The 23,456-nt window shown below is 44.2% G+C and overlaps 2 protein-coding genes across 8 annotated transcripts in view; both read right to left on the reverse strand.

Annotated features, from left to right (window-relative positions):
• Positions 1-536: 536 nt before the first annotated feature.
• Positions 537-4,070, reverse strand: znf622 (zinc finger protein 622). The gene is made up of 7 exons (XM_030773956.1): positions 3,988-4,070; positions 2,858-3,409; positions 2,277-2,552; positions 1,863-2,025; positions 1,523-1,629; positions 1,113-1,256; positions 537-991 (listed from the first exon to the last, which is right to left on the reverse strand). The coding sequence occupies exons 2-7, from the start codon at positions 3,405-3,407 to the stop codon at positions 858-860; spliced, it is 1,374 nt and encodes a 457-aa protein (XP_030629816.1). The 5' UTR covers positions 3,408-3,409; positions 3,988-4,070; the 3' UTR covers positions 537-857.
• Positions 4,071-11,422: 7,352 nt separating this feature from the next.
• LOC115811274 (single-stranded DNA-binding protein 3) overlaps positions 11,423-23,456 on the reverse strand; it is a 44,514-nt gene continuing 32,480 nt past the window's right edge. For 2 of the 7 annotated variants that reach the window (XM_030773418.1, XM_030773416.1), the window contains 12 exons: positions 15,577-15,636; positions 15,275-15,341; positions 15,082-15,149; positions 14,298-14,362; positions 14,111-14,156; positions 13,923-13,958; positions 13,434-13,488; positions 12,755-12,825; positions 12,416-12,494; positions 12,254-12,282; positions 11,828-11,929; positions 11,423-11,452 (listed from right to left, as the gene is read on the reverse strand). In XM_030773418.1, coding sequence (XP_030629278.1) covers positions 11,423-11,452; positions 11,828-11,929; positions 12,254-12,282; positions 12,416-12,494; positions 12,755-12,825; positions 13,434-13,488; positions 13,923-13,958; positions 14,111-14,156; positions 14,298-14,362; positions 15,082-15,149; positions 15,275-15,341; positions 15,577-15,636 — 708 coding nt within the window. Of the gene's footprint in view, positions 11,453-11,827; positions 11,930-12,253; positions 12,283-12,415; positions 12,495-12,754; positions 12,826-13,433; positions 13,489-13,922; positions 13,959-14,110; positions 14,157-14,297; positions 14,363-15,081; positions 15,150-15,274; positions 15,342-15,576; positions 15,637-17,561; positions 17,646-23,456 lie in introns of all 7 variants that reach the window. The other 5 variants (XM_030773419.1, XM_030773420.1, XM_030773414.1 and 2 more) reach the window with 4 other exon arrangements.

A 23,456-nucleotide genomic window follows, 5' to 3' on the forward strand; every position in this document is an offset into this window, starting at 1 on the left:
TTCTCAAAATCATCGTTATATAATCTGGACTACGGGACATACTACGAAACAACATTACATGCATGACATAAACGATTTTTCATTTCTTTCCGGCAAAAGATATGTTTGCCATATTGAATAACCCTCTTTAGAGACGTTCCGTGTTTTGTGACCATAACCAAAAGCACAAAAAAATTTTCCGATGTTTCAGATGGAGTAGCTTGTGTATTTTTAAAACCTTGAATTTGATAGCTGAATAAGAGAGTCCATACATTTCTGCTAAAGAACGAATATAAACTAGACTAAATCCAAACATCTTGATATTTAATATCTTAATTTGCAAATTGTTTACCATGATTACTGAATGAGTTCGTTTAAATCTTTACGGATTAAAGGCTCGCACTGACAAATGCATCATTAGGATCTTACAAGAAAAACAATGCACTCAATGACATATAGCATTGTACCTCATCTCCATCATAACAACCTTCCTTTAATTTCTCTGTATGGAAATCATCATTTTACACATTCAGAACTAGCAAGCATTTATTTTAAAGATCATCAAAAAAATCAAGGAGACATAAACTCGCAAACTATTACTTATAGTTGACAATTACAATGATGATTACTTTAAATCTCAAGTTGACTTTTTATTATATTTGGAATATAATTCAATCTGAGGTTGAGAAAAATGTGCAAACTCTGCTGAGAGGCTCAGCTGTATCCTAGTTGTCATTGAGTATAATGAGAGCTCTGATAGAGAATCCAAACATTCTCTCCATAACTGAGCAAAACAGGCCACGAAACTGTAGTGACATGATGAGTCTTGTCCGAAGAACTGACAGTATTCTGTCTCCTGGCACTTCAGCTGGAGATGATCAGAACATGACTTGTGCTCTGAAGTGAGGCTGCTTGGTGGCATTGTTATTCATTCCCATCTTGAGTATCCACCTGGACTTCATCCTCTGGACGCACGCCATGTCCTTCTGCTGTTGGAGCATAAAGCCCTTACCTGGAAAACAGCACAAACAACAACAACACACACAGTCAACAGAGGTACAGTCATAAAGTACAATGGCGTGGTGGAAAGAATCAGCCACAAAGCACGGTCAGTCAGTCGGTCTGTATCTCACCTGCGTCTCCTCCATAGCCCAGAGCCCGGTACTGTTTGAGCACACGTCCCACTGCCTTCTGGTTGTGGGCCCGGACCACTGCCTTCTGCGGCCGAAAGTGCTGCTTGTAATATCGCATTAGAGATCGATGGCCAACCTTTGCTCCTAAGACACACATACACACAAAAGGGGAACGTGAATTCATGGTTTTGCCCTCATCATCCAGACCTCTAATCACCTGCTGTTTTCAACAGTAAAATGACAAGAGATATTGAGAAGCAGAAATAAGATAAGCTCCTTCTGAAGGCATACACTCCGGCAGGATCTCGTTATATTCTGATTTTAAAATCCTTCTATTATTTCTTAATTAGCTGTTAATGAGAAACGCTTGCGTTCGCCGTGGTCCTCCAGAACGCTGATGTCTTTTGTACCTGAGGGTAGAGTCAGTTCCAGCGTGTCCTCATCAAATTCTACATTCTTCTCATCAGGCAGCTCCCCGTCGTTCATCTCGACGTCCCCGGCGTCTGGATAGCTACTCCTGCAAATTCAGATACGTACACGTCTGACACTACTCTTTTATGCCAACATGGGTGATATCCTTCTTTTTTTTTTTTTTTTTAAACATTTCACTGCCGACAAACATGGAAAAAAGAAAAAAGAAAAAAAATCAACAGGCACAAAATATCAGTTCAGATGAATATCTTCGAGCCTCTGTTAAGTTCTGTTTAGTTTATTCATTTCCACACACGTTTCAAAGCTTTTTCACTCTACCTGAAGTCATAGAAGTCAGCAAACTCGAGTGCAGCATCTCCATCGGTGTAGAGTTTACAGTGACTCTTATCGAACATGTGTCCCCGCACCGCCTCTACGGAGTAAAAGGACCTGCCTTTCTCATTACACCATAAACACACGTTTCCCACGCCCACCTTCTCACCTGCAAACACAACAAAACATGCATCACATATAAACACGAGGAAAACTCACCAAGGCAAACATAAACAGTTTTTCTTAAAAAAAAAAAAAAAAAAAAACTCTCCATAAACCTCGCCTTCTAGAAACAAATATACACAGCTCCACTCAACAGTTAGCGTTTACATGACAAATACAGTTTACCGGAAATCGCATATCCAAACTATCCATCAACCACATACAAATGCACGTACGTCATACACAGCTGTGTCTCACCCAGATATGCAATGAGCCCTTCCAGGTCCACTAAGTACTCTACGTCTGGCAGGAAGAAGGTGTGCTCTTTGGTCATGTGAGCCATGTTTTTGCTCAGTGTGCGAGAATGGTGACCACAGAACAGACAGTTCGTCACTGGAATGGCACCGGGGGGAGGGGTCGGCTTAGAGGCCGGGCCCTCCTCCACCTGTTCCTCTGCCTCCTCTTCTTCAGCCTCCATATCATAATCATCATCATCATCATCATCATCATCTTCATCGACGTCCTCCCACTCTTCTAAAACGCAAGTCAATATAACACACACACACATGTATAACAGCCAATATGTGCTAAGTATTCAGTAATGTTGTTTTGTGATAATGTATATTGTCAAAAGAGCTGTAAAAATAAAACTGAAGTGAAAGTCCCAGCAGATAGGAAACATTCACGGATCTCTTGGTAGATCCCATACTGTAACTTCTGTACTGCTGATCCTCTTTCATTTCAACACTCCAAATAAAAACAATCAGGTCAATATATGACTCATTAAGGCATAAGCAAATAAAACTATTCACACACATTTGTGTCTGATGTGACCCTACCTTCCTCGACCTCAGCACCCTCCTCTGCTGCTAACTTCTTTGCTTGCTGCTCAAACCACAGCAGTCGTGGTGGTACGTCTGGCCTTGTCTTCTCCCTCTTCTCTGTGGATGTGGTTCTGGAAGGTGTGTGTCTTTGTTGCTCCCTGAGTGCCTGCTGCAATGCTTCATTCTGGGCATCCTTATCCATCTCTGTCCCTTTCTCCAGGTTCTTCTCATTCATTCGCTGAACCTTCTCCTGAGCTGCGGCCAGAGCTTTCTTCTCTGCCTGCTGATGCTTGTTAGATTGAAGATGGTTGGTGTAGGCGTTGGCACTGGAGAACTTCTTGTTGCAGGTGGCACAGGTAGAGCCCTGCCCACTGGCCTCCCCTTGCTGATCAGCCGCTGCCCGCTGCGCCAGGACACGCTCCTGGAAGTTCTCGGCAGTGACGGGAGGCATATCTGCCACTTTGCGTTTCAGGTTGTAGCGATGCCAGTCTGTTTTGTAGTGAGCCCGCTGTACCTCTCCATCAGAAAACTGCACCCGGCAGCTAATGCAGGTGTACGAAGACATGCCTGTAAATAAATGGACCGTCTGTTTTTAGTAAAGTCATGAACGCTACTGTAAGTCGTGACTGTTTCTCAGAAGCATGACAACGGCAATTTTAATGACAGTACGTCATGGCATGGAAATCCGAGCGACGTTTTCCATCACACTAAATGTTTGATATTAGCGAGGAGATACATGAGACGTCTAATAAATGGTGTAGACTTACATATGGGTATAATGTATTTCCAGTTTAGTTTTTTTAAGCCACAAGTAGTAACAACCACAACATATTATGAAGAAGCTACTTTGCTAACAAAACAGGCGTATACATGGCAGACTCTGTTCGTATTAAAGTCAATTATGAGGTCAACAAACTATATAGAGAGTTGGTCTACAACCCTATGCGGTGAAAATTCAGAGTGTAGTTTGGAAATTCAAAACTCGCCACACCGCTACTTTTCTAGCTAACGTACTCCCACCGAGTTTGGTAGATATGGAACATGATTTGCCTACACAGAGAAAATATTGGTTAAAATACGGTACACCTACATAAATACAATAAACAATAACCTACCAAACCTTAAAATGTAAGAGCACATCTCACCTGATTCTCGAACTCCTCGCAAAGTGTTTGCAATTTGTGTGTACCTTTTACACTCGTGGATAATAACACGAGGGTTGTTTCCTTTCAACCCGAACCAGGTGGTAACATGTATATGTTTCCGCCTATAGTGTCACCTAGTGGATGGAGGAAGAAGTGTTTTTTTTCCTGGCAAATATTTGTTGATTCGTGCTTTATTAATCTGTGTTGTATTTACTTATTTATTCCCCTCACTCTAGTGCGAACTGTGGTCGTTCTCTTTGGTGTGAAAACAATTGTATAGCTGTATCTGGTATCTGCGCAATTAAGGGCATTCTGACAAAAAACTTTAAATTGGACTGAAGCTGATAAATCGTTTGAATTCAAAGGATGATGTTGATGATTATTACCATTAGTAGTAGTAGTAGTTTCATCATGATTCTTCCATCAGTCAGGTGTTGTTCTTCTAGTCCCTATCAGTCCTCTGGAAGATCAAGGATCTTGCAAAGGATGTACCCACCTCCAAACAGTGTTGATTAGATTAAGGTGCTGCCTTGTGCATTCCTGGTAGGTATCCAAGATGTTTGTTCAGTTCATGGGAATGGCTGCCCAGAGCTTGTATGACTTTGACTTCGGCCATCACATTGTAGATCTTTGGCACTTCAAGTCACAGGTCCTGGTATTTGCTAGTATTTTCTCCTGCTCCTGGGTTGAGACATTCCTTTAATCTTCAGATGCAGTGTTGATGATGATTGCTCTTCTGTTTTCCTTGTCGATCACTGAGATGTCCAGTCACCTTGCTTAGAGCTTCCTATTGGTTCTGATTTCCACATCCCGCAGGCTTTTTACCCTGTCACTCTCTGTCATTGGTACAGGTTTATAATGCCATGGCTTTTGAAGTAATGGGATCTGGTAATGCTCGCAGATTTTCCTATGTACCAGTGTTGCAATGTCATTATGCCTCCTCAAGACTTTGGTGCTGGCGATCTTCTGGCATCCAGTCAGTAGGTGGATGACTGTTTTATCCTGTTCCTTACACAGTTTACCTTTCGGGTCACTGATGACCTTCAGTATTCTTGCTTTCTGGCACATGGTGTTCAGTGCCTGGTCCTGTGCCCCAGTGATGAGAGTCTCAGTTGATGCCTTGAGATAAGGCTCCTTAATCCCTCTGTATGCCTCCCTCCACTGTTGTTTGTTCCTCTACCTGACATCGGAACTATAAATGCGGTGTCTTATTGCTCCAAGTCCTGATGGGTTCTTCCATTTGAACTCTCCTCCGGGCCTCGCCTCTTTTGCCTGGTTTCTTGTACACTCCTCCTTGGTGGATTGCGTGGGCCACGGCATCCTGATCTTGCTTGAGGAAACATATGTATTGAGCCAGATTGAGTTCCTCTGCTCTGGTGGCTGTTTCAGTGTTTCGCAGGCATCTTCCCCCTTGATCTCAAGTCATATAGAGGCAGTGGAGATCTGCCTTGGAATGGAGAGCACCATGCATGGTCATTAACCTCTTTGTCATCATATGTGTACACAGCAGACTTTTTTTTAAATTCACCTTGTTGTTATTTATGACAGTAGTAGTAGTATATTTTGCATGATGGTTAAACTGAATCGGACTGGATTTATATGGCGAAATAATAATAATCACATTGTAGTATCCAGACAATATTACAACTTAATTTGTAACACAAATAAAATGTATGAAATATGCACGTATACATCAGAAACAAGGGAAGGATGAAATGAGATTTGCAGGCTACATTCGCAAAACAGCAGTGAGAGCTCAAAGAGTGGGGATGACAAGTATTAGACAATTTACTCAAATCAAACAATAGACCAAAACAGAGTGTAATATAAAAAGCGACGTTTAATTATATTCTTATAAGCCTTTTTGAAGACGAAGAGTGACTGCGATACTTTTAACTGTACTATTCCATGGCTTACGCGAGTAACACACACGACTCCACTTCTTTGTGTTTTATTCTTTAGAGCGTAATGCACTGGCTAGCACTTGGTGATTAAAGAGCTCAATATGAAACATAATCAGACATGTATGAGGGTGCCAGACCATCCAATAATCCTGACTTGGCAAGTCTCCTACAAGTTGTGTTAAATTCAATTTTAAAATAAAGCTTCGTTGTCACGCGAGAGTCCCAGAGATTCCAGTTGCAACATGCATCCGTTCAGTTGGCTCGTGGTCACTTCTGAATGTCTATTTTCTCATCAGTTATTCAATAAATGACGTCGTTAATTCTTGTGAATAAGTTCAGATATATGCCTGGAAATGACGTTTAAACACAGAAAAAAGAGCCTCTATTTCATAAAAAGTATAGGACATAAGCCATATGACTGGTGCGGCAACGAAGTCGTGCATGTGTCTTTAAAGATAGGACATCACAGGCTCAGCGACTCGGTAAACACCGCTCACGTGATTTCTGCTGGCACGGCTCGATTGCGATTAATTGTGGCCCAAGGGTCACAGTTTCACCACATTAATTAATATGCACACTTCCCTTGGAACACAGCGACAATGATTCACAACTCACCAGCATCTTAACCCCACAAGGGCAAACATCCCCCCGCTAACTCTGCATGCGAGGGGGAAGTTTCTGCCAAGGTGATTGATGTTAGTGGTGCACACAGCTCCCTGGGGAGGAAGGTGGATGAAACCAGAAACCTACAGCGCTGGAGACCTCACAAGCAGTCCAGAAAAGCATCTCCACAGCACACATGCTCACTAAGCGACTCTAGTCATTTAGCACAAAGGGGTTCCAAAACAGTTTCAAGTAGCAAAGGAATAAAAGTGTACAGTTCTAAATCAGTTAGTCTGCTGAACGAGATAAAGTATGTTTACGCTGACAGATGCGTGAACTCCAAGAGAAATACATGGGATGTTGCCGTGTGCAGCTTAGAGCACCAAATGTGGATACGTCCTTTACAAATATATGCGTAGACAAAATCCACTCGCCGCTGAGCTGTTACAGTAAGAGCTTAAAGAGCAAAGATTCTTGATAAAAGGGGTTATGTTATTTTATTAGTCTTGAATTTGTATCTACAACAAAGGGACACAAGCAAAAATAAGTGAAGACTCCATGGAAAACAAAAAATAAACAAATAAAAACAGAAAATGAACCAAAAAAAAAAAAAAAAAAACCCAAAACAAAAAATACATTTATTATTGATGCAGTTTTTCCATCTTTTTTAATAAGCAACTTTTTCAGTCTAAAGAAACTTTACAATATAAAGAAACATACAAAGGACTTCTTTATTTACTACACAAGACACAAAAGTCCCTAAGACAAGGATCCAAACTACCCTAACATGAAATACAAAGCAAACCCAAGAGACAGACTGCTTCATATTCAATACTGCTTTTGTCGTCAGAAAGAACAATGGATGGTGTAGGAGGATGTTCACATTCCCATCCCAATCCCACCCACCCCCACCCCCATCCCCACTCCCTTAACTCCTCCTAAGTTTACGGTATAATACAGCATCACGACAGAAGTACAGCGATGGCAAACGGTGTGACTGTTTTACATGGAGGACTGGGTGAGGAGCAGAGACTCAAATCTATACAACAGTATTTCAAGATAACATGGAGGAGACAGTCCCTCCATTTTATTACTTTTTTTTTTTCTTTCATAGAACAAGGTTTTGTTGTTTTTTTTTCTGCTTTTTTTTCTATTTTATTTTAAATAGATAAAAATCCTTCATAGTAAAGTCTGTACTGTGTGGTCCCTCACTGGTTTTTAAAGAGACTTGTGTCTTGTATGCCTGTACATCGATACAACTGCTCCTGTCCAAATTGTTGGTTGGTGACGGGAAAGTGCAAAGCAAGGATACTGCAGATGGGTGGCACACTAGTTCCCTGTGTGTGTGAGTGTGTGTGGTTTTTTTTCCCCACCGCTGCATAGATCCGCACAGATTCCTAGACTTTCAGGAGTAGAATTCTGGTATAGTTTCTTCAAAATCTGAAATTTGTAGCCTCAATGGAGTACGTCAAACTTCTCTAGGTGATCACCTGTTTCTACTTAAATGTGAAATGTACTGGTTGTGTTCACATGGTGATGTCAGAGTTGGTGAAGACTAATGTCTCAATATTTCTTAAGATATTTCACTGAGTTTGTTTCGTTCTACACCAGAGAACCATTAGGAAAAGTGAAATGCACAATATCTCTTCAGCTGCAAATTTTTCTTACTTCACAACTTTTTTTTCTTTTTTCTTTTTTTTTTTTTTTTGAAGAGTTGTATTCATTGGTAGTGACGGAAATATCAAAACATGTCAATGATATCAAAATGCATTTTACAGTATTTACAAGAAAGAAGTGGAGTAATAAAACAAGATAGATTTAGTTTGTCGTATGTGTGTGTGTGTGTGTGTGTGTATGAGAGACAGACACAGAGAGAAAGCGAGAGAGAGAGAGAGAGAGAGAGAGAGAGAGAGAGAAGTGTGAGAGAAGTGAAGAGGCTCATGGCATTTCAATGAGGACTCTGCCCCCATTCCCGATAAAACTCAACATGCTCATCCCTCCACAGACAGTTTCACACTGCTCCTCCAGAGGTTCTAAATATGATGCGACCAACCTGACAGGCTTGCCATCTCAGTGGGCATTTCCTTAAATGTTTCCAGAAACACATTTCGCTTACATAGAGTAACAAACGTCAAACAAAAGTCCGGAGAAAAAAACAAAACAAAACAAAACCAAAAACAACGACAACAAAAGCAGACAGAATGCAATTCAAACATGATTAGATTTTCGAACTTGCAGGCAAAGCATCCAAACTGCCCACGATTCCTTGGTGGTGATAAAAAGGGAAGACTTGAACATGGACAAACTCTTAACTTTCAATCCGCGAGTTCAACCCCCTGTGCTCAGACCGCACAGCAAGCGTTTGAGGACCATGTCCTCCACTGCCAAAGAGCGGACACAGTTCTGCTGGGTAGAGGGAGCATCAGGCAGCACTAGCTCTATGGAGAGGTCCTGGAGGTGAGCGCCAGTCTGTAAGATCCCTCTATTCTGGGCCATCCCATTCCATGAGCGACAAGCCGTAATAAGGAGAGACGTTGAAGCCTCGTGGAGACGCTGGGTGGTGGTGGTGGGGGGTTTGGGGGGGGGGGGGGTGTCTTGCATATGAGTATGTGATGTACGTCAGTACGAAGGGACACACTGCGCTGAAATCCATTGTAAGAATTCACAGACAAATAAGCTAGGCTAGCACAACACATAAGCTGGCATTACCCAATGAGTATTTACAAGCAAGAGAGGCAGTGAAAAGAGCTGACAGTGTTTAGCCATGAACTGCAAACAGGACTTTCAGACGGGTCTTTAGAGATTCAACCTTTACATTTTTGTGTTTTGTTTTTTTTTTTTGTTTTTTTTTACAAGAAAGCTTGTCAGGCACTCAAAATGAGAGAACATTTACGCCTAAAACGGTCCTTCAGAGAGGGGGGGGGAAAAACAATTCAAACAAAATGTGTTTAAGGAACTGATGCGACTTACTCCCACACACGCTAACTCATTCACAGCCTCATCTGTCAAGCTCAGTATAACAATGGGAGCCATGACAACAGACATGTCAATTCTAATGAAAGGTCATGTGATCGCCTCTGACTGAATGCTCGCTCTCAGTGACGCCCCCTTTCTAAACATGCAGAGGAGTTGGGGGTAGGTTTGGGGGCTATGGGGGGGGGGAGGCAGGGTGAACAGTCAGAGGGGCACTGAAAGGACACAAAGAACGGTAAAAATTTTTTTTTTTTAGGAGGTATATTAGACTGACTTATTTACATGTATACAATATGTCCTGAAGTGTTGCATGTTGCAAGACATATGCACAATAACTCGATTACAAAAACCAAAAGAATAAATAAGATGAGCATCACTACCTGTGCCAAACTAAAGAGCCTCAAACCATTTTGCTCTCCTCCACCCATCTGTGTTGTCCAGTTGAGCACTAACTGACCTTATAACTATTACTTAGTACCATAATAAAATGGCTGTTTCCATAAAACAATTGGGTTTTTTTGACTTTAAGACAGGGCCGTTAACTCTCCTGTGGGTTCACTGCAGCGGGTTCAAACGTTTGGTCTGGGTGTGAGGACCTGCTCCCAGGCCAGTGCTCCTATCTGCTCTGACATGAACGCGTGCGGTTGGGGGGGGGGGTGGTCCCCGACGCGGTCCACGCTGGTTCAGCTCCGACTCCCCATTTCAGTGCATCCGATACTGTTAAGTCTCACACTGAGAAATGTCGATATCAGATGTTAAATCTGTTTATCGATCTCTGGATTAAAATCTGTTAATTCCAAAGGGCCTTTCACGCTCGGATCGAAAGCCGAAGCGTAGGAGTAAACCCTGGAGAGGCATTATTAGTGTAAAACATCAGAGATGTTCTCCTTATGGCTACGCAAACGGGAACCTATTTCTGTACTTGCGGAGTTGGATTCTGAGGAGGCAACACAAAAGGTACGATAACCTTGCAGAAATCACGAGGAGAGGAAACTTGAACAACAATACGAAACGACAGAAACTTAAAAATCGCCAAAAAAAATAATAAAATCATGACACAATTAGCATTGTGCATAATGAGTGTGTGCTTGTCATGTTTGTTGAGATACAATGTGCCCTTCAAAAGAAATTAAACCCTAAAATCATATCCATCATAACAATATTAATAAAAATAAAAACAATAATATTAATAATACAATACATACACAGAATAATGAAACTTTCATTGCCCAACATCATGAGTTTCTCACTTGCATTTAAAAATGTACATATTAAAATGGAAAAAAAAACAAACAAACAAACAAAAAAAAAAAACACGGTGGGCTCAGACATCCCTCTGTAGAACTACTGCATCCATATAGATCAAGATTTAAAAAAAAATAATAAAATAAAATAAAGTAAAGAACGAAAGAAAGACAGAAAGAAAGAAAAATCCCGATGCAAAATGTGGCGTGAACAGAAACGAGGTGAGCAGCATGGTGCTGATGAGTACTCTGTGCTGTGGAGGGGAGCCCTGTCCCACCCCTTTCCAAATCTCTCTCTCAGCCCCCTTCAGTGTCCTGAGCCAGAGAGGAATCCTGGGAGGCAGGTGGAGTCCGTCAGCAGGCTCTTCCTGTGGCTCTGGGGCTGCTTCCTGTTGCCGCCAGCCATTTTGCACACGCCGGCATGGGCAGCCTTGCCATGAGTCCCGTGCTCAAAGGACATCCCAGGAGGCTGTGCGGCACGGCAAAGAGTTTCCAAGGTTGGGTGGTTGGTTGGGTGGGTGGGTGGTTGGGTAGGGGGGAGGCGGGGCCGGGGGCCGGGTTTGAAAGGCCGTGGAGGGAACGAGGATCAGAGTAATAAGGAGCGAAGGTGGGAAGAGTACCAAAAAAATTTTTTTAAAAAAAAAGGAAATTTAAAAAAAAAAAAAAAAAAAACACAAAAAACAAAATAAAAAAAAAAAAAAAAAGAAGAAATCACACACTCATCGTCATGTTGGGTGAATACTGAAAAGAGAAAAAGGGAGAAGGGGGAGGAAGGGGGGGGAGATAGTGAGATGAGAACTGATACACAACTGTGAAAACTGCACACAAATACAAGATGGATCTGTATTGCTTCCCCATATGCAGCGAAACGCATCATTTTGGGTCTTCAAAAGAATCGATATGGAGCGGGGACCGACCCAAAAAGGTCTGCTGGTCCCTAACACCGAAAAAGGAATTCCAGCACTCACTCTGGACCCCGCACTTGAATTTGGGCCTTTGGATCAGGATGAGGACTAAGTGAATACGTAAGAAGTGCTCTGATTGGCTGCAGGGAGGAGCCACTGTGAGTCAGGGTCAGGGGAGTGGAGGGCAGGTGTAGGGTCAGGCTCTACTTACACTTTCACTTTGGAATGGATTGAGGAAGTTGCCGCCCATCTCGCCGTCATCCCGTGGCGTGCCCGGTGGGTTGTTCATGCCTCCCATGTTGTTAGGGGAGTTCTGTGGAGTAAAAAAAAGGGGTTAGGCTTTACAAGTAACCAGATATTAAGACCTCTTCGCAATGCATGATGTTCTACAAGAAGAAAAAAAAAACTACAAAAAAAAAAAAATCAGTTGGAAAAAAAAAAAGTGTTGAAATAAATTGTTTCTCCTGTGTGTGAGAAAGAGACACCGACATAACACAAACAAACAAAAAGTTTACATATTCAACATGACACTTAGCAGATCACACCTCATTAAGACTTCTTACCCACTCCAAACAAAAAAAATATATTAAAAAAAATCTCCAGCATGTTGGAAACAAAATGACACTATGACACTGACCTTTGGCATCCCATCCATGTCACCAGAGCCTAGAGTGAGAGAGAGAGAGAGAGAGAGAGAGAGAAGAAAAACAAAACAGAATAAATACTGTCCATACAGCAATACTATCAGGACAAAGGTGTACTGAGGGCAGCAGGCCATGGCCAGTGGGGCAGAGCTTACCTAGTGATCCATTCATATGATGAGGTTCCATGGCACCCATGCCTCCCATTGGACCATCAGGACCAGGGCCCATGGGGAACTGTGGACCATAAAGAGAGACCTGACTCACAATAGACTCCTCATGCATCCAACACATGACCGCACTAAAACTTTCATGAACAGTCGTACGCATGGAACTTGCACTGAGGTGTACTTTATAATCACCAAACACTATTACAATAGAGTATATATTTGTGCACACCACCTCCTGCTGACTACTGAATTTTTGCTGAGAAGTCAGCGTACAAGTCAAACACACACTGAAGCATATGATCTTTACAGTGCTGCAGTAATACTCACATTAGGTCTGTTACCTCCGGGGCCGATAGGGTTCATCATTGTGTAGATGTTTTCACTGGAGTTTGTGGAATCTATGGAGAGATAAAAAAGCAGTGAGAGTTTCAAAACCGGGCACTGAACTTGACTACACAAACTCATCCAAAATAATGAGAGTTTTAACTGGCAAATTTACACATGCCCGCTGCTTTCAAAGCAAGCGTCGATCAATAACGAACAGGACTGGATCTTATTAGGCACCTCAGACATCTATTCCTTTAATGTTTTATGACCACTCAAACTGCAGCAGAGTGTGTGTGTGTCTGTGTGTGTGAGAGAGTGAGAGAGAGAGAGAGAGAGAGAGCAGCCCTCCACTGTAAGTCTAAATCACTACCAGAGGCAAAGAGGCTGAATTAGGCTTACGTCATCCTCATATGGGGGAGGGAGCCAGATTAACTAGCTTCACTGCCTGTTTTCCATCCACAGTGCAACAAAGCTAATACAAGTAACCTTGTAGTGACATTGGCAGTGAGTGAATGTGGAGTGGGGGTGGAAGCAGCTTAAACGGGGCGACTGTGTGTGTTTTTTCCTTGTTTTGCTATAAAGATGCATGGTTTCCAGCCATTAGCTGATTGTCAGGGAGAGGAACAGATATTTGTGTTTGTGTGCGAAGTGTGAAATGAAAAGTAACCGTAGAACACACCTCCTGGACTTGGCATGATGGGAGTTCCTGGTGGACCCCCTCCACCAGGCGGACCCTGAGGGAATGAAAGAAACAGACAGACAGACAGACAGCCAGCCAGACAGCCAGCCAGACAGCCAGCCACACACACACACACACACACACACACACACACACACCCTTCTTAGACTTTAAAGGCTGCCACAACGCTTGAATCACCTCCAGAACTACCAGAGGAGCAATTTTTAAACAAAGAAACGCAGACACTTTGAGCACAAGGGAGTCATTAAGACAGTTTGAGTAATGTGCACATATTTTACATTAAGAAAAGGCAACGCTGGGAGCAAAACACAGAGTTAATGGTTATAGCTCAAGTTAAAACCAATGTATTTAGAAATTTTAATATCTGCTTAGTTTTCATTTGGAAGATTGTAAATTCTGCAGGTTCTCAGTAAGGTAAGGAGAGGGAGTGAACAGAGAAGCCGGACAGCTCTGAAGACCGCTACTCACCACATAGTTGCCTGGAGAAGAGGAGGAGTATGCTATCTGCAAACGCAAAGAGAAAAAATTAAGTGGGAATGATGGCCGTTATAATACAATCAAAAATTACAGATTTGATTATCTTATCATTTCAACATATAGCCCCAGTGACGGAGCACTGGTCATTGTGGCAGGGGGCATGATCTGGGCAGACTCACCGAGTTGGCATTTGGATTCGGCCAAGGACCTCGCCCCCCAGGACCCCTGTGAGAGAGAGACACAAAGACAGAGAGAGAGAGAGAGAGAGAGAGAGAGAGAGGGAGAGGGAGATGGGGGTTAAGTGTGGTTCATTTAAAAACCACCATACACTCCAAAGTACCGGGCTAAAAGGCATCATGTACTCACATGTTCATGCCTGGCATTCCTGGGCCACCCAGAGAGTTAGGAGGAGGTCTCATACCACCATAATTCTACAGATGAGAGACATGAGATGATATGAAAGCAACAGCCAAAGGAACAAAGAAAGAGAGAGAGAGAGATTTTCCTTATGTCCTGGGACCGTTAAGATGTACACTTGCGGAGGAAAGATAGTAACTCTCATAATGACTTCAGAGACAAGGTCCGGGATGGCCGTCGCACCTGCACACAACAGCTGCGGAGCACAGAAAGCCCCATTTGGCAGAACACCTCAGAGGAAACTCAGATCTGTGAGAATTCCACCGGGAGCCAGAATGGCTGGCCCACTTGTCTGGTTGCATGCACGTGCGGGTAAAGGATAAGTAGCATTGTGTTGCATGACCTGTCTAGTTGCCTGTATTTAGAGGGGGGCAGACAGTAGCACTCCTAGTCAGCCCCCTGGCACTGACTCTCACATGAGGCTTTGTTCAGCACCTTACACAATTTGTCAGACAGATGCTGCACCAGCTGCTGATTTGTAACCTGCCAAAATGACTAAGTCCAATGAGGACAGACAAAGGAGGAACTGGGGCCCTGTAGAGGTAAGAGCTGTGTTTCTGACACAGGTGAGTGGAGCGAGATGAGCACTCTAAAATGTTCTTGTCTATTGTTGGAACCCGGTAAAAGCAGACTAAAATAACATTAAGTATACACAGTGACTGAGGTGGTAGTGTTAGTCTGGGATGAGAAGCGGGGGGGGGGGGGGGGGGGGGGGGGGGGGGGGGGTGACTACCTGTGGGCCCATGCCACCCATCCCTCTCGGAGGATTCATTCTCATCGGTCCACCCATGTTGGGGTGTCCTAGGAAAGTAGATACAGAAATTAACCAACGGAGCATACACCCCACCTATGGCCACATTTGACATACATGTGAATCCATGAAAGTGTGGCAACGGTAACAAGGTGAGACTGGTTTTGCTGGGTACCTTGTGGTCTGGTAGGGTCAAGGCTGTTTGGCAGGAGTGGTTGTGACCCTGGAACTCCCACAGGAGGCTAGAGGAGGCAACAGAGCACTTAACTCAAGATGGGACGTCAAAATGACAACTACAAACGTGAAGAACGGAGTCTAAGCCAAAACAGGCACCACTGATGGAAGCTTACATCCACCTTACTTAATACATGGAGAAATATGCCTTATTCATCGGGCAGTAGGATGAATGTGTGAAAACCGTACACAGTGAGTTGAGTGAGGTTCGTAAGCATTACTGAGTCTGAAGGGGATCTATACCTGATTTGGCATGCGGAGCGATGGCCGGGGTCCACCTGGGTACCGTGGAGACATGAAAGGCTGCAGAAAGGGAGGGGATGGTTAATGTTGTTACTGTGTTAAGCAGTCTAATTCAGAGTTAGAGCAAACATTGCAAAGGTAGCACAAAAAAACAAAACAAAACACAAAACCAAAACCAAAAAAAGACAAAATGAGTGACAGTAGCAAGCTCAGCTGGAGCAGGTGGAATGGGCAGACAGATGCATCGAGAGCAGGCGGGAATGTGGATGACATCAAGTCTGTGCACTGACATCTCTCCATCTGCCCATCAACTCACACTGAATCCCTGCTAACCACCACTCAGAGTCTGGTTCTCTGTCTCTCTCACACACACACACACTCTCTCTCTCTCTCTCTCTCTCTCTCTCGCACACACACACACACACACACATACTCTCTCTCTCTCTTTCTCCTTCTCTTTCTCATACACACATACACAGTACTAAGAAGAGGAGTGTAATATCAATCACTAAGTGGTGTGTGGGTGTGGGTGTGTGTGGGTGCGTGTGTGGGTGAGCGTGTGTATGTTTGTAGAATATAAGCGAGCACATAAAAGGTTTTACAACTGACTTCCAAAAACCAGCCTGTGGAAAAGCACTCAAGGCACACTTTTATCGTGATCCAGTCAAAGTCTGGTCAAAAAAAAAAAAAAAGAGCGTGGCCACAACAGCCAGACATGTGCTATAACACGCCAGTACCTTCAGAGGAAAACCATTAGAGGTGTTTGACTGTTTGAGACAGAACATGACACTAAGCTGTGGTTGAGGATTTTGGCTAAGCACATTTCAAGCCTGTCAACTTCAAGGGCTTTGCAGGAACATGCTGACACACTCTTCAGAAAGCTGATGCCACACTGGTGAGGGTGTTGGCTTTCAAATGGTCTTGACTAGCCAGCCACTGAAATCTGGGTAAACTTCTGGTAAACTTTTGATGTCTTGAGAAGGTCAGATTGTTGGAGGCATATCCAAAACAGGGGGGAGGCAGGACCTCTAGAGAGTTTTGGAAAGGGGTCGCTAAATGGTATTCGGCATCGTTAGGGCTCAGAGAAATTTACCGGCACTGTGAGACTAAAAGGTAGATGATTTCAAATGTGAGCAGCTGATTATGCAAGACTAACTATGTTCAGCTCAATTCACTGCTGCTATACGGGAGCGATTTAAGCAGACAGAGGAGACCTACACGATACCCGTTCCTTCCAAAAGGACTAGTGATAGTATGTGTGTGTGCGTGTGCGTGCAAGTATGTGCACACACGTGTGTATTCTACATTTGCTGGATGTGCAGTGTTAATGTGGTATTGATGGAGAGCGAGAGCTATGGGGAGCCTAGGTGCACCTCTGGCAACAGCAAAGAAGCTGAATAATTTATTCTGCTCCAGGGAGAGGGATCTGGGCGTGAAGACATAACTTTGGGGGGGGGGGGGGGAGCAGACTCACAAAGAGATCCAGAGCCAGTGAGCTGAAGGCTGAGCTCATTTCAGAGAACTGAGGATGGAGCTCTGAAGTCTGCTCGACGGGAGAATGTTTTTCACGTCCGGGCCCTGGGACAATAGACTCTAACGCTCACTTCCACATAAGGAGTATGTAAGAGTTCATTAAGAGTAACTGTGTGTGTGGGGGGGGAACACGGATGTGTCGGTTTCACTGACATTCCTGTAGCGACACTCAAATTTCCCTTTGTTTCCTTCTCAGTGACCTTCTTGTTTGTATCGGTTTCGCTCCGAGGATCCTCAACACAAGGAACATCCATCAGCTCTAATCTACTAAGAAATGTGAGAGCGCCTTGAGTGATCACGTCCGTGTGAGGGTGGCTGCAACCACATGGCACGGGTTTGTACGTGGGACAAGAATCCAGCCACGTGTTTGAGTTTGAGTGTGTGCGAGAGAGTGTTTGTGTGTGTGTGTGTGTGTGTGTGTGTATATGAGTGTGTATGTGTGTTTGTCTTACCTGGCCATGGGGTCCCATCATGGGGTTGCTGGGGTTGTGTGGGGGAGGCTGTGCGTGGGGAGACGGCTGCGAGCCAGGAGGGCCCTTTAAGAGAGAAGAGGGAGATGAGGAGAAGTACAGAGCCCCACACACTTGTCTGGGGATCGCGGTCAAATCCACTCCCCTCTACCTGAAACCCCCCCCCCCCCAACCACCACCAAAAATGCCTACTGGGAAGACTCATGTTTTAGTATGGTACACTCTCGAGTCAAGGCTGAGTCAAACATCGTCAACGTTCCTATTCTGCTCTGGACGAGAATAATGACATGTTGTAGATTAACAGCGAAAAAGGGAGGAGCTTCATTTCTGTTTCAGTTTAGGAAACAACTGAACAACTACCAGCTCCTACACTGTTCAAACTGGGTGCTGGCACATTTCATTGGACTTAGATTTAAGAGTAATATGGGTACAGTTTAACACAAGGCTGCAAAATTATAGCGTTCATATGTTTCTAAAATTAAAGTAAATACTTCTAAGTGATAAATTAAAGGTAGCGTACCCTCATTGGTCACTTCATTAGAAACACTTACCTTGAAGGTACACCTTGTTGATGTACAGTTAGAGACTATGAGCCACCTGCTGCCATGACCAATCTGTGTTTGCCATCCTCCAACCCTTCATCAGTGGCCAGTCTCTGACCACAACAACACTGGCTGGATATGTCTGGGTGACAAACCGCTCTCTGCTCAGCAGGGACACTGACGTGTGGAAAACCCCCAGCAACACTGCTGTGCCCGATACACTCGTACCGCAAGACACCCACTACTGTGCCACTACTGTGTCAGTGTTACTGCTGTGTCTGTGGTCTGTCAGCCAAATAATATCCAGTCAACAGTGGCCCTGTTGCAGGAAACTGACTCTGAATGAATGGGGTAGAAGGTGACTGACAACTTGTGTGTGGCCAACAGATAGGTGACAGTCTATAACTGTGCATCAATATTAGTATACCTATATGGTAAGTATAGTACATAAAGTGACCAGTGAGTGTAGGCCCAAGGTAGATGTCTTCTGATGATGTGGGCGATGAGTGTATAAGAATATTGAGTGTTTCCAATCCACACAGATGTTGTTTCTGATTTAACTAGGCAATTAATACCCATCATGTTTACAACAGTGTGTAAAAAGTCTGGACTGGGCCAGTCACCTATTATTCTGGTTACTATGGAGAGCAAAAAGATCTCAGTGAGACAGAAAGAGAGTTCACTGCCAGGGCTCGTGTGGCAGGAGCCAAAGTCTGCTCAACTGGACCTTTCATAAGAAAACCTGTTAATCAGCTGACTGGTCAAGTCCATCTGGGGGGAGTGAGCGAGTAGTTTCATCCAGAAGATTCCTTTGAGAACTTGACCAAAGGGAACACTATGACCAAGCAAGGAAGTCTTAATGCACACTCAGAATGAAGTGGTCCAAAGAACACAGGCAGTGGTCTGTCCGGCAAAAACAGGAAAACGTCAGATGCAGATGAGTCATCCTTCATTCTGCTCTCAGTAAGCAGATGAGCACGCGTGTGGTAATCACCACAAGACCTGAGTGTTTGTTTATCGCGCTGAAAGGTTCTAGTGGTTCTGTTCTGGTAAGAAACACACATTTTCCTGCCACGGTTTAGGTTCATTTAATAAGGTACACTCTGATAAACACAAGGCCACTCTGAGTGATCATCCCCATCCTGTGATGAAGCATTTCCAGCCTGATAGGAGTAGCCTCTCTCAGGATAACAGTGACTCATTCACATGGTACAAATGGTAAACACAGTGTACGCCGTGGTCATTTCTATCTGCCAATCTCATCCCAGCTAAACATTTACAAGAGATTCTGAGTGTTTCCTGAGCTGTCCAGCACCACCAACAAAACACCACATCATGACATTTCTGCATTCGAAATATTATATTGCATTCCTTCAGAATTCCAGAAACCTATAGCATTTATGTCAAAATGTACACAGTGACTACTAACACCACAGGCGGATGTTACATTCTCTTTTGAGACTGTCCTGTATTTAAGTCAATGGTGCAGGTCAACCAGCTTCATCCTGTCCACCTCACGTGACATCAGAGCCCACAGTGAAACAGCTCGGACATCCTACACCAGATTTGTCTAGCCTGGCCTATGCTGTCTGAATCTACAGTCAATGCACTCCGCACTATACAGCCAGCTGATGACTACCTCTCAGGGCTCTCAGGAAAGTGCCGCTATATGAAGTGAACAAAATCATACATTCCTAATGGACTTTTTCGGTCCTCCACGCTGAGCTCCATCTGAAGTGAGACCGTAGAACCCTGATGTTCAGAACAATCTTATTCTTGCAGAGTTGTCATGGGGGCCCGATGTAAAATAGTCCTGGGGGCGAAAAAGCCGCGCTATAGAGACTATACTGAGACTATACGGTTCAGCGTTGAATAGAAGCAGGTGATGCAGCCCACCCCTGCAGAGTGACTTTCCATTATTCCCCACTGTAATAGTTTTCACTGCTGCCCCAGCCTACCCCCTACTAAGCACAATCACATCTGAATACAGCATTTTCAGGGGCTGAAACTCCTTACTGGGGTCCCTATAGAAACAGCCAAGGAACTCAGCCAATCACCTCAGCAGAATAACTGACATCATACGAAGGGTGAAGGGGGAGGATCTGTGTGGAGCAATTAATAAAATCATTTTCCAGTCAGCAAAGGAGATAATGGTCTGGCATTTTCCAGTAAAGCCATGGTCAGGAGCCCCTCTGCCTTACCAGTCTACAGTTCTGCTGGGGCAGTTACAGAAAGAAATGCACAAGCTACCACAATGAGATGCAATAGCTCATTTCCACCACAAGGGGGCAATGTTAACAAAGCAGACAATTCATTACTGCAGAGTTGCCCATGCTGGAAGATTCAAGAGTATTTTGTGGGCACTTTGGTGCAACAATTTTTCAATGAATGATTAAACAAATGATACGAAACACGCATAATATTCAAACACACAAATATGTGATTCCAATATAACTTTGTTCTCCATTGCTAACACGCAAATCATTGCCTCATTGCTGAACAGAGGCATTTTTCAGAGCCGTGACCAACAGACAAGTAGATTTATCCCCTCTACATCACACTCATTCAGACCTTAAGCCTGAGCAGCAGTGTGAATTGTTTTCAATGAGGGAGCAACTCCATGTCAAATGTTTGTTTCTTAATGACCGTATCACCAGTGAGAGCTCTCAGAGTGCATTAAGTTTGCCTTCTCTCGGTGTGTAGAAAACATTATTAAAGATAGGAGAGGAGGAGGGCAAGACATTAGAGACAACAAATAAATAAGCAGGTATTAAAGACACAGTCTCTCTTGAGTAAGAGATATATTTACAGAATGGATCTCTTTATGGTGACCTGTATCTTGTTCTCTGCATTAACTCTTGACCTCTTGCCTACAGTCAGACCTCAGACAAAGGCTCCTGTTGGCTATAGGAAGGTATACATACAAGATAACAGACAAAAGCCATACAGATACTCTACACACACACATACACACACACACACGGAGCTCCCATTCACATGAACGTGACTGAGTGCTCCTCGTGTGCTGCAGAAACTGTTGGTATCTGAAGGTTGGTTCAGATTTAGCCCTGTCCTGTCTTTGACCTCCCCGTGTGGATGCAGTGCTGGGGGGGGGGGGTGGGGGGGGGTTTCGCCATATGAGCTGTTCCCTGACTGTCCCAGAAACGATTCACAGATACCACAGTAATATCTGAGCAATGTCTGTGTGAATGTGGGCGTGCGCGTGCGCGCGTGTGTGCGTACGTTGGCTGGCTTGCCTGCAGCTCTCAGTGTGTCTACGTGAGGGCAGGATTAAAGGAGTCTAGGGATGCTCAAGGCCTCTTTAACTCTGAGCAGCAGTGAGGTCACGACTGTTCATTACACCTCATCACACACAGCAGCAGCAGCAGCAGCACTCTCTCTCTCTCTCTCTCTCTCTGTCTCTCTTTCTCTCTCTCTCCATCTCCCTCTTTCTCTCAGGCTCAGTACGTCCCCTTCCTCTTCTTTCTATTCCACACATGCGCAGCCCAGTCTTTTCCTCCTCTCTGCATGTGTCACATACGCGCAGACGCACGCGCAGACGCACGCGTGTGCGCTCAGAGCGCTCTTTCTACCCCTCGTACACTCGTGTCTGTTTCGCTCCCATCTTTAGAATCATCTCTTCCTTGTGGAAAAACTCTGCCACAGGAAAAAAAAAACAAAAAACAAAAATAAAACAAAACAAAAAAAAACCCTCACCAAGACCGTGCAGTTAACACTGAAGACGCGACCATATTCTCTAACAGATAAAACATCACTTCGCAGATCAGCCACTGGCACAAAATGGACTATACACTAACAAACACACCCTCCTCCCACTCACACTCCCCCAGCCGCGTTATAAATAGCACTTCCGTGCATCGCACAAAGCCAACGCACTCTTCCACCTCACAATGGGATGCCAGGCGCAGAAACAAACAGGCGCTTTCAGGCCCCAGTCAGGGTCATGCCATTTCCTCTCGCTCATATTCATTTCTCCTCCTGTGTTCTACCTTATCACCGGCGCTGCCAAATGCCAGACCTGTCCATCACAGCCTCCAGCGCCAGTAACTATACCCGCACACTGCACTATCACACACACACACGCATACACGCACACACAAACAACTGAATCATAGGAGGGGCCAGGGCTATGTGTATGAGCATGTTTCCCAGTCTGTGTGAGAGGAGACACTGTGTAAGCATATATGAGGGTGTGTGTATGTGTGTCTACATGCCTAGAACAGAAGCAGCAGTGTTTCTTATAGAGACAAAAAAGAAAAAAGAAAAAAGAAAAAAAAAAAAGCTAGAGGAGTCAGTGTGCACACACGCACGCTCGCGCACACACACACACACACACACACACACACAAAACTCTATCTGATGGTTTATAAAGGGTGTGGACGAAAAACCTCCCCAGAGAACTGGATAGGTTACACAACTCAGACCTACAGTATGTGGATTCCAAATGATTAGTGTCACGGCACAAACATATGAAATGGCCCAGTATATTGTCACGCTTTGTTAGCCCAAGCATTTTTGGTGTTTTTTTTTTTTTTTTCCTTCTTTTTTTTTTCTTTGGAGGCGTACAGTTCAGCCATCTTAGACTCGCAGTGTCAAAATGTTTGCAGTGTTTGGTCTCTGTAATTGCTCAGTAAAATGAGTTTCAGTGTTGTTTTCCCCCATTTGATAAAGCCCATATTCCAGCGCTCTGGTGAGTGTCTTGAGAGCGGAGCAGTCTGGAGTGAGTAAAGCATGGAGCATGGAGGGATGCAGAGAGCACAGCAGAGCAAGGCAAGGCTTTATGACATGTGAGGGGAAGAGAGAGGAGCACAATGAGGCATGATGGGAGAGAAAACACAAGCTGCTCATCCAAAGCCACACTGGAAATTCCAATCTGGTAGAGAACATGGTGAAGAGCACAACACACACACACAGACACACACACAGGCACACACACACAGACAAACACACAGACACACACACAGGCACAGACAGACGCACACAAACACACACAAGCACACACAGTAACCCTCACACACACACACACACACACACACACACACACACACACAATCTCATTCAGTCCCTCTTCACTCCAATCTAAATCTATCTGAGAACTGCTGTGCAGTAAGAGTGTAGCAGCATCCACAGCTTTAGCACTGACAGTCTGATTGTCCACCTTTCTTTTCTCTTTTTCTCCTTCTCTTTCTCTCCCTCTCTCTCTCTCTCTCTCTGTGCCCTCTGAGGCTTACTGCACACGCTCTTCTCGCGCTGTCAATTTACCACTGTAAATAAATCAATACGAGATGTTTCGACGCCGAGCTGATCAGCCAGC

Source organism: Chanos chanos, chromosome 5, assembly GCF_902362185.1.
Source record: "Chanos chanos chromosome 5, fChaCha1.1, whole genome shotgun sequence".
Lineage (NCBI taxonomy): Eukaryota > Metazoa > Chordata > Actinopteri > Gonorynchiformes > Chanidae > Chanos > Chanos chanos.

What these genes read in the sequence shown, in the direction of transcription:
- znf622 (XM_030773956.1), bottom strand. Translation starts at nt 3,407, where the DNA reads ATGTCTTCGTACACCTGCATTAGCTGCCGGGTGCAGTTTTCTGATGGA. An exon ending in AGGGCTCATTGCATATCTGG is followed by an intron (nt 2,026 to 2,276) that starts GTGAGACACAGC and finishes TTGTGTTTGCAG; the next exon opens with GTGAGAAGGTGGGCGTGGGA. An exon ending in GCTGACTTCTATGACTTCAG is followed by an intron (nt 1,630 to 1,862) that starts GTAGAGTGAAAA and finishes CTGAATTTGCAG; the next exon opens with GAGTAGCTATCCAGACGCCG.